Source organism: Notolepis coatsorum, assembly GCF_963971535.1.
Source record: "Notolepis coatsorum genome assembly, chromosome: 3".
Lineage (NCBI taxonomy): Eukaryota > Metazoa > Chordata > Actinopteri > Aulopiformes > Paralepididae > Notolepis > Notolepis coatsorum.
Window position 1 is genome coordinate 56,685,695 of NC_140167.1, and position 14,014 is coordinate 56,699,708.

The following is a 14,014-nucleotide window of genomic DNA, read 5'->3' on the forward strand; positions in this document are numbered from 1 at the left end:
CACAAAATAACTTAAAAGAAAATAATTTAAAACAATGAATAAAGTGTGCATGAAATAATAGGGGAAAGAAAATGTTAGGAACTTGTTACATTCACCCACACAAGGGCTGAGTAATCACCCCCCCCCCCCCCCTCTCTCTCTCACACACACACTCCCAGCTCTCTTTCTCTCTTGCCCCTTCCTCATCTCTCTCACCCCCCCCTCTCTCTATATATCTCACACACACACACACACACACACACTTCAGAAACAAACATAGTATCAATGAGAGCATCAATCATACACCTGAGTGATGTCTAGTAAAAAAAAAAAAAAAAAAAAAATTTTTTTGGGCCCCCCCCAGTGCTGGGCCCTTGGAATCATCCTAAACTACCCCCCCCGCAGCTACGCCCCTGGCTCTGGCTACAACCGCTTACCGTCAAGGCTCTAATCAACATTCACCCCCCCCCCCCCCCCGTCGCCATTCCTCTCTCTCTCTCTCTCCCATGAGCTCAAAATACCGGAAGTGTTGCGGTGGTCTATCGACACCCTTCGACTCCCTCTGCCGTCCAATGAGAGAACTGAACAGCGGGGCGTTTCTAAAACAGCAGTTTGAAGATGGCGGAGAGCGAGTTGAACGTGGATAGCATCATCTCTCGGCTTTTGGAAGGTGAATGATTTAAATAAACAGTCATAACCTGTAACTTGTGTGTAGCTAGCGGTTTATCTTAATTGAACCAACAGCTAGTGTTATGTCAATGCTTCTATAATCACCATCGTTGTGTTTTTCAACGAAAGAAATGCCGTCAAACTGTTTCGACAGGATAGCTAACGTTAGCTAACTGCTAGGTTGTATCGCTCCGGATAGCTTTTGGCTAATATTGCGTTAGCTAGTTCCTAGTCGATGGGCTGCTATGTTTATAAACAGTTAGCCACCAGCCTGCGTTGTTCTGTTCAGCCTTAATCACAACGCGACTTTTCACATCTGATTTGGTTCTGGCAATGTGTTTTACTTGTGATAGTTATGGAGCTCTGATTATTTCATAGGTGTCGTATTTGCTGTTGATTTTTGGGTTGGTTGCTATGCAGAGAGAAAGAGCTTGAAGAACCAGTACAGTGATGTTAATTCAGTCCGGAAAAGCGTCTTGTGGAATGTTAATGACAGCAGTGCAGTGTAATTGTTCAGCTTCAGGTGTATCATTTGATTGTTTTAGTGCACCTGTCTGAGCACAGCCAACTCTCGATATGTTGAGGGGGCGTATCCCTCTGTCAATGAAAGAAGATGTCCAGGTAGTATCATAATACATGAAGCTTTCAAATGTAAACAATAATGCGACCAGTGTGATCAGTTGCTTGCTATGGGAGACTAGCATTGGCTAACCTGTGCTTCAGGTGATATTAAATTGTCACAGTTGCTGTGGATATTTTTGAACCACTAACATTTTGAGATGTTCCGTTTTTCCTTCCCGATTCCGATACGTGAGATTTGGGTATCGCCGATACTGACTACTTTTTATTTTTTTTATTATATATATATATATATTTTTACAGCTACATTATACTGTTTTACATATACAGTTGTTTAGTAATAACTATAAAGTAATTGTATTTATTCAACAACAGGTGATTGTATAGATTAGTATAATTAATTGACAACTGTGCTCAATGAGTTAACTTAGGCCATTTGCCATGTTGTATGGCAAAACACATGGGAAAACTATGACTAGCTTGTGGTGATTAGACATAATTCACCCACAGACGTTATAGCTATCTTGTTGGAGGGGAACGAACTGGCGGATAAGTTCGCAAAGGAAGCAGCCAGCAGCAAATAAAACAGAAATAAATATGGATGCGAGTTACAGCAAGGCAGAAGTCAAGAGCATAATAAAATAAAAAAGAGTGAAATGAAAAATAAATGGCAGGAGGAGTGGGATAAAGGAACTAAAGGTAGGCAATAGGCATTTTTACAATGTCCAGAGGGCAGTAGGGAAAATGAGAGATGTGGGCAGAGGTAAGGGGCATAACAAAAAATATTGTTTGTTTCCTGTTGGTTGTCAGTTAAGGCCATGGGTAGCCCCTTACGTGACTGCGATGTGCAAGCCTGGGGCTTTAGTGACCGCAGTCACACTCGGGTGTGCCGCGACCAGGCTAAAAAGAAAGTACCAAGCGTGATCGGGGGGGCTGGGGGTGGGTCAAAAATATATCAGATATGAATTTCAAAGATACCCAGCGTACAATATGGGTTTAACACAGCTTTACAGTGGGGTCTGGAAGCTTGGAGTTGCTAATAAACAGTTTAAATCATTGTTACAAAGCGAGTGGTACTTACAGAGCGAGCCGTGTATTTCCGCCATTGGTGTCACAGCGCATGCAGCAGCATCACTGCAGGTGCTAGTCAGTTTGTGTAAATGCTGGCAAGCGCAATATAAATCAATCTTCATTACGACTTTAAATTTAATTTTGATTGTTCTGTTCTTATGCCCGGTAAGGTGACCTTGGGTGTTTTGAAAGGCGCCTCCAAATAAAATGTATTATTATTAAAAACATAGCCATTAACATTACATAGGCCTTGCCGCCTACACACACATCTTGCCATAACGTTAGCAGTTTGTACAACACAACGCACGTTTTAACTATGGTAGCCCGCCAGCTAATACAGTCAATGAAATGTTATCGTAGCTACTAGCTAGCAGAGGAGAAAATGGGAGTCTGAGAGGCGGGGTGTTTAAAGACAATGATAGGTGTTTATTCAACATCCAAGAAGGCTAACATACAACTGTGTTTTACTAACTCCAACCGGGACTATTGCCGCTTTTCCACTGCATGTTATGAACTCCTAACGTTACCGGAGCTGAAGGTCCCACACGCTAAAATGTCCCTGTGGACCCGCCAACCCATAGATGGTTCCAACTCACAAATTACAGTTGCACTCAATATATATTTTTTTTAGTGCTGTCAGGCGATTAAAAAAATTAATCTAATTAATTACAGGATTTGTAATTAATTAATCTAATTAATCGCATTTTAATCGCATTACCATTTTATGCCTCATATTCTATATTCTATAATCATATTTCAAATTCCATGTGTCCGGATGGCAGAATTCAGTACTGTATCTACAAAACCTTCTGTTTAATCATCTTCCATCTATTAATTTGCTTAGATTTTTCAGGTCTGGTCAATTTGAGCATGGTGTTATTCACAGTCAAAGATAAAAAAATATTTATTGATATTCTCATTTGGTTCATTACAATTTACTCAAAATAAAATGTTCATTCAATCAATCACAGCGCAGATTGATTGATTGAATGAAAATGTTATTAACAGATTGCAGAATGGGTACAATACAGTACGGCTCAATACACACAATTGTTAAGGAAATGCAGACCAGAGAAAGACTTTCATCTTGTTTACATCAGGGTCCCCCATTTTCAATTCATAATGAATTGTAAGTAAGGGTGCAACTTGCACCGTACAATCCATTCTTTGTGGATCTAGCCCACAGTATTTCTGACACTGGGAATACATTCCCTGAGATTCATAGATGTCCCTAGAATCAGATACCAAGAACATGCAAATGGACCATATTAAAAAAAAATCTGTAAATGTGTATTCTACATGCTTATGGAATGAATGAGATACAAAACAAATATTATTATAAAAAAAAAAAAAAAAAAAAAACTTTTTTTTGTAATTAATTTTGAGTTAATTTTCATAACGCGATTATTTGCTGTGTAATTAATTAATCTAATTAACGCGATAAACTGACAGCCCTAATTTTTTTTAATAATTTTTTAGCATTTTTACAGCTTTATTGGTCACGCAGGACCGACAGAGGAGAGGGCGAACAGGAGGAGAGGTGGAGAGGACATGCGACAAATAACGACGCGAGCTGGGATCGAACCCGGGTCGGCCGCGTAGGTGCGCGAGGCACTATGGTATGCGCCACGAGGGCGCCCCTGCACTCAATATTTAAATAATGTTATTATAAATAAATGTAGACGGATAATGTACGTATTTAAAAAAAAATATATATAGAATGAACAGCGCAGTGTTGTTTTGAAACAGTACAGTGTGTGTGTTAGTTTGATGTATGCTGTTGATGGCCTTCTAATTTGTTTATTTATTTTAAATAACAGTGACACTTTTCCCTTTGATAAGAAATCCAGCCATATTCCTTTCATTGTATTTCAAATACTGCACTTTAATTTCAAGCGGAAAACTAATCTTTCCAACTTTCAATGCCCAAAACGTGATAAGACGTTTTATCAGCCCAATGCCTGAATGCCCACGACGACAATTATCGTTTTATTTTTTTATTAGCGATCTCAACTCATATTTCATCAACCGAGTTTCCCGTTGGTATGCAGCCCCTGTAGGAGCTCAGATGTGGAAAAAAACGCCCCCTATCGTCTCCCAGATGGTAATGCACCCTTTTGGAATGGACTCAATGAAAATGGATGAGAAAAGAAAAATCCGCAATCCACATTTTACTAATCAGGGATGTAACCCGAGCCGGATTCATTGTGGAGCCTCAGAACAGCGTGGAATACATATGTACAGTATGTAGCGTTGGATCAATAAAAGCGATCGATTTTTGGAATGGTGATCAGGAATTGGAATGATAATTTTGGAGAACATCTGATCTGAGGTAAGGAATCTATTTTACAAGTCTTGGGATAATCAGCGTTCGCCCTATGTGTGTGTGTGGGCAATCGCTTTGAGGAAATCAGAATCGATTTTTCAGATCGCCTATATAGCATGCATACGTACTAGGGATGGGTACCTTTCACATTTGAACCGATACCGGTACCGGTACCTGTGAATCGATACCGGTACCCAACGGTACCTTTTTTCGGTACTTTAGTCTCAATAAATTTAATTTACCTACCTCAGTCGTAAAAAAAAAATCCAAACTTCAAATAACTACAATTTCGACAGTTTTCGGCTTGTCATTGCTCCGACTGCTTTGTTGTTGAATCAAGTCAAATCCTAGGTAAGCATATATTGTACGTGTGAACGTTGACATGAAAAGAAAAAAGTAAAAAAAAAAAAGAAACGTTTTTATTTTATTTTTTCTCTCGGTTTCTCACTTGATTCGATACTCGGTAGTACCGACGTGTTTCGGTTCGGTACCTCAATAGTACCGAATTCGGTACCCATCCCTAATACGTACACATATACTATCGATAATCTACCGTTTATTTGAAAACGATTAAAATAGGCCGAAAAACGACAACGTTTTTGTGTATTCTAGAATATTCCAGAAAAGGGCGATTATCATGGAATATTTATATTTTCCTTGAAAACGAGGGCTTTTCAAAATGCTATAAAACGAAAATGAACCGATAAAAAAACAATCCGCTTCGACAATGTTGACTGGAAAACGAGTCATTGATAAGCGACGGGCAGATTAGACACATAGCCATAATTTAAAACATAGATTAGGCGTTATTAATGCTAACATTGAAGTGGATGGTGGGCATTCAAGCGGTAAATCAAGATTAAGCTTGGGCTCTGAAAGTGTTAAGAACTGACAATCAGGGAATTTAAACATTGTTGACATTGTTTTTTTGTGTTTATATTAAAGAAAGGAAAGTAGTGCTGGTTGAGCATATTGTTTGTTTGCACTAAGTTAATACTTTGACAAATGTAGCCTATATTTTTCAGTCAGTTCGGTCTTTGTGTGCCAAACAACATTATTTCAGGCTGTAAACTAGGGCTGGGCAATAAAACGATAACGATGATTATCGCGATAAATTATTTCCTCGAAATAAACATGAAATGTGGTCGCAAAGTTTCGATATATCGATTTTCCAAGCTTGGATATCAGCACACACACTAACAACCAATCAGGAATAGAGCTACGTTACGTGATGACGCGCTTACGCACCACAGCTCCAGATGTGCTACTGTTTTGGTTTCAATTTCCGAGGAGATTAGTTTAGCAACTTTAGTTAGGAAAATGCATGCAAATTCCAGTGAAGGAGATGGCGAAGGAGATGACAACCCTACGCCTACGGCCACCGCAAGCCTTAGCGCCTCAAATGTATAGGAAATTGTTAATAAGAAAGGTGTTTCGACGTCGGCAGTATGGACATATTTTGGCTTTTTAAAGTCGGACAAAAATCAGAGCAGCGTTCGCTGCAAACTGTGTCGACGATCGGTGCTAACAAAAACGGGGAACACAACAAATATGTTCTATCACCTAAAAGTTTATCACTAGAGTACACTGAATGCAAACGCATTCAGTCGGAAAGGAGTGGTGGCGTTAGCCGACAGCCACGAACAAGAATTATTTTATTATTTTATCGCGATAACGTTTTTGGCCATATCGCCCAGCCCTACTAACACTGTAATTTTTTTTTATATATATTTATGTTTAGATTTTTGAGTGTTAAATTTCTTTTTAAATAAAAAGCAAAGTATATCGAACCGAAAACCGTTAGCCCAAAACCGTGATACGAACTGAAAAGTCGATTTTGTGAACCGTTCCACCCCTACTAATAACACCAGCAAGCGAAACACATCCGAGCTCCCCGTCACACCGCTCTGTCGGGGACAATGGCATTTAACACTTTGATTGCCTAAGGCTAAATTCATGATATACCATCCCTTGCCAGCTCTATTTGTCTATGGAGAAGTTCCCCTTCTTTGCAGGGCTATAACTTTTTAAATTCTATTGCTAAATTGCCATTATTAGGGCCCATTCAATGTCCTATATGTATTGTTCAGGGTGTATGAACGTTAAACTTTTTCATTCACATATTCATACTAAAATATGATCTAAAGTATAAGTATGTTTTCATCTCTTTCTGCAGCTTTCTTCAGAACGTGATTTATAGCCCCAAATGCATTATATTGATGATCAAATACAGTTTGATAGCAATCGGCGCGATATAAAAAAATCCAACTGGATGGACTTCTGGAAGTTACTACACGTCATCTGATGTTGACCGGATGGGCGAGAGGGCGTTTATAATTCCGTGGGCAGCGTTATACCATTCATCTAATGTGGGTCAAATGTTCATCATAGCAGTTAGTGTCGAACACGGTAATATTACACGCTAAAACTCACCCCAGTCTCCGCGGGCCATTGGGCGATCAGCGTGGGGTAGACAGTTTTCCATTATGGGATGTCGAAATACCCGGTCCATTTCCAGGTTGTATAATACTATATACGTCCAAATCATGTTGTTTATCGAGTTATTTGCAACCGATCGATGTCCAGTGTATCAAGATGGAGTCCCGGGACCTATAGCGAGTGCCCGGAAGTAATATGGGTGATCAGCACTTCATCCACATAACTTCCTGTTTGGCGCTTCTGCCGATCGGCCACCAGATGGCGCTCTTGAACCGATAGAGGATTGAGAGGAGCTCAGAACTGTGTGTGAAGGCTGTGGATGGAAAATATGATTCCGATTAGAGCTGCCGCGATAACCGCATTACCGCGGTATCGCTGTTGCATCACGCCCACCGCAGAGTTGGGCTGAATACCGCATCACCGCTGATTTTTTTAATAATAATAAAGTAGCGCCCAGACGTTGGACTTGCGGCTCTGCAGATATACCCTACTCGGTTCCAAGCGACCCTATTGGGTAGAAGTGGTACCAGAAAAGTCATGTGAAACATTGCAGACCACTGATTGGTCAGAAGAGAGACGCGTCACACATTGGAGTCTCTGAACAAAAACAGAAAGCCGCCATCTTTACTGCCTCGCTAAGGATGTATTTCATTCAGGATTTGTTTGCGACAGCACCAAGTGTAATAAACAGAAAAGGATGGATTCACTGTGTATTCGGCCTCATTTATTGATGAAACAAAACCGACATCAACCCAATTTACCACAGAGCGGAAAGTTTAGTGTCACAACAAGATTGCTGATGTGTTAAGTTTGTTGTTATTAGCCTAATACTAACGTCAGCAGATATACACGAGAGGTAACGTTAAACCCGGGTTGCTTGGTAGAATAGACACAATGAGGTAACGTTAGCTTTAGCACAATAGACACAACGAGAGTCTGGTTAATGTTGTTATTGATTGATTGAAACTGTGTTAAACTCTGGCTTGCTGCAAGCCCTCGGACATGCCCACGGAGCTTTCAGTGTACACAAGCGGCCCCGCCTGCATCCCCACACGGAGACAAACAGAGTTTTTTTTTTTTTGTGTGCGCAGTGCGCACTGTGCGGTAATAACCGCGGCGGTAGGAAATATTTCGCAAATTTGTGCGGTAAGGAAAATATCAATACCGCGGCAGCTCTAATTCCGATCACAGATTTTTGAAATATTGATATTAAAGACTAGTTACGGCGTCCTCGGCAACTTGAGCATGGCGGGGAAGGACGCCTAAACACGTTTTCGGCACTTAAAGTGTTAAGAAAGTGTATCTGCTGTTAAAATGACAAACAGCATTGACACTTTAATTCACGGTAGATTAAAAACATGTTAATTTTATAATCCTCACTCTCCGCTAGCACCGCACGTGTTGTTGTTGATAAATTACATCATATGGGATCGGAGCATAGACTTGACGCGTACTCGCCGACTTGACGTGTACTCGCCTATACCCGATCCAGCATTTTAGGCTGTATCGGAGGCATTTCCGATACTGGTATCGGAACAACTCTACTAAAATTAACTGAATTGTAGCAAACTAGTAGGGCTGACCTTCGATAAATTTTTTTGGAATTCGAAGCTTCGGGGCCGAGATTCAATTTTAATTCGAAGCTTCGAAATAAAAAAAAAAGTAAAATATTATTATTTAAAAAAAAAAAAAAAATTATGTTGTGGGACTTGTACAGCACTTTGTTCAACGTTGTCAGCAGTGGTGCAGTCGTGGTCACACCCGGTTACACGCCGTGTTACCAGATCACTGAGGCAGAAGTACGCGCGATCGCGCACGGATGTGTACTCGCGTGTACGCGCACACAAAAATGCTCTGTATCCATTCGTTGTGACTAAGTACCCAGCCACCGTTTTACATAACAAAAAGCGCAGGTAGACTAAGTGTCTGGGTGTTGGCTATCTGAATGCATCTCCCCCTTCATTCTGTGTGACACAGGCAGTGGAGGTGAATACTAATGTGGCTCGGAATTCGTGATGGGGGTCTACCTGCTTATGATATTTAATCAAGCGTCTGTCCTGCGCGCCAGCTTTCCACGCGCACATTCACACAAATGGAGAGCAAGAAGAGCTTGTATGATAGAAAGATTGCACTTGCGTATATGCGCTTGTGTGTGTGTGTGTGTGTGTGTGTGTGTGTGTGTGTGTGTGTGTGCGTGTGCGTGCGTGTGTGTGTGTATAAATCAGTTCTGTGCGCAAACTGCGCATGCACGTACCCGCGCGTGCACGTGGCGTGGCGTGTTACCAGTTCCCATATTACGACTGCACCACTGGTTGTCAGTGCTGTAAAGTTTAACCCTTTTTAAATCTTAGACAAACTAAACACTTTGCTTCCATGAAATATTGTAAGCCGTCATTTAAGGCTTTATAAAAGCAGCACAATGAACACAAATCTGTCAGTGCCGAGTGCGACCTCATCTTAAATAACAAACAGCATTGCTTGTTGTAATTAACCCTTTATCTGCCAGAGATTATTCTGATCTTAATCCACTCTATGGATATGAGGACGCGACCCTGGTCAGACGCCTCTGGTTTTAGCTCCGCAACGATGTACTCACTTTTAGCTATTATGTTTGTTTTTGCTACTTTTTTATTTAAAGCAACACTGGCGGGTACGTCATACGACCGTCAGACACTTATGGACTTGAACCCCGGGCTCAAAGAGGAGTTTGGAGACACTTTTGACCTAGAATGGCCAGCAGAAATCAGACGGGAGAATGGCGGCAAAGAAAAGAACAAAGGCGACGGCAGGAGGAGACACAGAGGGAGACGAGGAGGTATCAGATTGAGACTAAAAAGAGCTGCTTACCGCCCAGCAATTCCATCCATCTTTCTGGCGAATGCCCGTTCGTTGGAGGGTAGGATGGATGACCTGAGAGCGAGGGTTCGGTTCCAACGGGAGATGAGAGACATCAACATTATATGTCTCACAGAGACATGGCTCACGTCGACGACCCCAGACAAAAGCGTCTCTCCCTCGGATGCCTCCACAGTCTTACGTGCAGATCGCAACGCTGGCTCAGGAAAGACCATCGGCGGCGGAGTCTGCCTCATCACGAACAATTCCTGGGCTAATCCCGAGGGGGTGCAGGTCCTCTCAAACTCGTGTTCGCCGGACTTGGAACATCTTTCTATCCTATGTCGTCCGTTTCACCTCCCGAGGGAGTTCACAGCAGTCGTCATGACTGCCGTGTATATTCCCCCACACGCGAATACGGGCAAAGCGCTGGGCGAACTACACGATCATCTCAACAGACACCAGATCAAACACCCAGACGCAGCGATGGTAGTGGCCGGCGATTTCAACCAGGCCAACCTGAAGAAAGTGATGCCGTCCTTTTTCCAGCACATCGCTTGCTCCACCAGAGGGAAGAACACACTCGACCACTGCTATTCCCCGTTCAAAGCGGGTTACAAGGCAGTAGCCGCTCCGCCATTAACGGGGTCCACAAGCTCGAGCGATCATGACTCCATCTTGCTATTTCCGGCATATCAACAGAGATCACGTGACGCCGTCGTGTCACGTGAGACAAAGAAGTGGACTGACGAATCAGAGGCCACGCTCAAGGACGTGCTTGCAGACACGGATTGGGATATGTTCATAGGAAGCGCCAGTGACGTCAGTGAACTAGCAGACACAGTGGTGTGCTACATAACAACAATAGCTGATGGTATTGTCCTCAGGAAAACGGTGCGGATTTTCCCAAACCAGAAACCGTGGGTGGATAGCACTATTAGAGCAGCTCTGAACTCTCGTACCACCGCCTACAACCTGGGTAGAGAGTCAGGAAACATGGAGGAGTATAAGGCTTCAGTCTATACTCTACGCAAAGCTGTCAAACTTGCTAAGAGGACATATGCTGATAAACTGGAGACACAAATGGCACAAAACGACACAAGAGGATTATGGCAGGGACTGAAGACAATAACTGACTATAAAGTCAGCGCCCCCTCAATGGGGAGCGACGACGCCTCCCTCGCGGACAAGCTCAACACCTTCTACGCTCGGTTTGGTGTAGACAGTGGCGCTGCTGGCTCTCCGGCTAGTGACGTCACTGGCGCGCCGGCTGTTGTGGAGGGGGGGGGGCAACCGCGAGGGGGGGGGGACGCTCTCTCGTTGTCGGAACACAGTGTGAGAAGAGCATTTATGCAGGTGAACACCAGGAAGGCTGCTGGCCCAGATGGCATAACAGGACGTATACTCAAGACCTGTGCCAACCAGCTGGCCCCGGTGTTCACCGCCATATTTAATCAATCACTGGCGGAGTCAGTGGTCCCTGCCTGCTTCAAGATGTCTACCATCATCCCTGTGCCGAAGAAACCCTCCCCAGCATGCCCAAATGACTACAGACCGGTGGCACTCACCTCTGTGGTCATGAAATGTTTCGAGAGGCTGGTCAAGGACCACATTTGTGCCTCCCTCCCCAGTGATATGGACCCTATGCAATTTGCATACAGGACAAACAGGTCCACCGACGACGCGGTCTCCCAGGTACTGCACAGCACCCTCTCGCACCTTGACCGTCAGACGGGGGGCTATGTGAGACTGTTGTTCATTGACTACAGCTCAGCGTTCAACACCATAGTCCCCACCAGACTGGTGGACAAGCTGATCGAGCTAGGTCTGAGCTCCGCCCTGAGCGCCTGGGTACTGGACTTTCTGAGCGAAAGACCCCAGGCGGTCAGGGTGGGGGGTCAGACCTCCAACACCATCACCCTGAGCATCGGGTCCCCCCAGGGCTGTGTTCTGAGCCCCCTGCTGTACTCACTCTACACACACGACTGTGTGGCCAAGCTCAGCTCCAACTCCATAGTGAAGTTCGCAGATGACACGGTGGTGGTGGGGCTGATCTCGGACAACGACGAGAAGGCCTACCGGGAGGAGGTTGAGGTACTGGAACGCTGGTGCCAGGACAACAGCCTGCTCCTGAACATTGGCAAAACCAAGGAACTGATCGTGGATTATAGGAGAGGACAGCAGGAGACACACACACCACTGATGATAAACGGGGCTACCGTGGACAGGGTGAGCAGCTTCAAGTACCTGGGGGTCCACATCTCAGAGGACCTGACATGGTCAACACACATAGACACAGTAGTAAAGAAGGCGAAACAGCGTCTCTACCACCTGAGACAGTTAAGGAAGTTCAGAGTATCGGGGAAGATACTCCAGTCCTTCTACTCAGGAGCTGTAGAGAGCATCCTGACCGGAAACATCACTGCCTGGTATGGAAACAGCACGGCACAGGACAAGAAGGCCCTACAGAAAGTGGTGCGCTCAGCCGAGCGTACCACGGGTATTGCACTACCCCCCCTGCAGGTTCTATACAACAAGAGGTGCAAATCCAGAGCCTGCAGGATAATGAAAGACCCTCACCACCCCAATAACAGCCTGTTTCAGCTGCTGAGGTCAGGCAGACGCCTGCGAACCCCAGCTACTAGGACAGAGCGGCTTAGGCTCAGCTTCTTCCCCCAGGCCATCAGAGCCATGAACAATGAACATTGAGTGCTCAGAACATTGAACTGTCCACACACAAGCACACATGAACACACACACGACACGCACACTGTGCACGCTCACACACGAGCAGCCACTTAACACTTTAACATGAGCGGGCACACACTCATGTCGCACACACGCACACTTATGGCCAAAGGAAAGGTCACTTTAAATTAGAATAACAGGAACAGTGTATTGCACTACCAAAGCTAACTAGCATGTCACACATGCTCTGTAAATAACTATGTACAGATACCGAGATGTCACTCCATGTTACCTGCTACCTGTTACTGCACAATGTTGTTTTCTTCTTTTGATTCTATTATATGTACCACTGTATTGCACATCGTTGCGGGCAAGACCACCCGCATTTCATTGTATACCTGTATGCCGTGACAATTAAAACTCTTGACTTGTCTTGACTTGACTCTCTGCCACCACTGTAAATCTATGGAGATGTTCCCCTTCTTTGCAGGGCTATAACTTTTTAAATTGTATTGCTAAATTGACATTACTATGGCCCATTCAACATCAAGTATCTATCGTTTAGGATGTAGCAACGTTCTACTTTTTCATTCACACATTCATACTAAAATATGGTCTAAAGCAGGGAGGGGCAACTGGCGGCCCGCGGGCCGCATGCGGCCCTCACCGACGTTCCATGCGGCCCCAGGCCAATATTAAAAAAAAAAAAAAAAAATTATAATAATTTTTTATTTTTTTTATTTTTTTTATTTTTTTATTTTTTTGTATTGTATTCGACTAAGAAGAGTTGGCAGTCAACTATGACTCCTTTCGATCGATTAGTCGACTATTTGACTAATAGGGGTCAGCCCTAGTGTGCACATATTCAACGCTGTTGAAAGTGCCGTGCAGCAATATGGGGGTTTTGATAAACTGTCGGCTGTTGTTACCGATGGATTCGCCGGGCTTCTAAGGCAGAGTGGCGTTGAGTGTCCAATGCTGCACTGCATTATACATCAGGTAAGTTCGCTAACATAATTTCCATCTATTGTGCGTCACTATAATGACCAATGCGAGTCGAGTGTAGTCAAATTATATGCGAGAGTCGTTAAATCGTTTTTCTTTTTTTTTTATCTGATATAGGAGGCTCTCTGTGCCAAGAAGCTTGAATACAGCCATGTTATGGATTTGGTTACCAAGGTTACCAATCTAATTCGTGGAGGCAACAGGTCACTAAACCATAGAAAGTTTGTCTCCTTTTTGGAAGAGATGGACACTGATTATGGTGACTTGCAGCTACACACAGAAATCCGATGGCTGAGCCGTCGGAAAGTACAGGAGCGACATTGAAACACTGCAAATGCAATTCAATGATCGGTTTGAAGATTTCAACGGCATGCAGTCACGGATAGCGCTGTTTGCCGGCCCCCTCACCGCTACGGTGTCAGA

General features: G+C 43.7%; 1 protein-coding gene across 1 annotated transcript in view; it reads left to right on the plus strand.

The window, feature by feature from the left end:
* The first annotated feature begins 588 nt into the window (after nt 1-588).
* LOC311225555 (serine/threonine-protein phosphatase PP1-beta catalytic subunit-like) overlaps nt 589-14,014 on the plus strand; it is a 93,619-nt gene continuing 80,193 nt past the window's right edge. Inside the window, exon 1 of the mRNA XM_084310890.1 lies at nt 589-649. Within this exon, the coding sequence (XP_084167016.1) occupies nt 598-649 (52 nt within the window). The 5' untranslated portion in view covers nt 589-597. The remainder of the gene's footprint in view (nt 650-14,014) is intronic.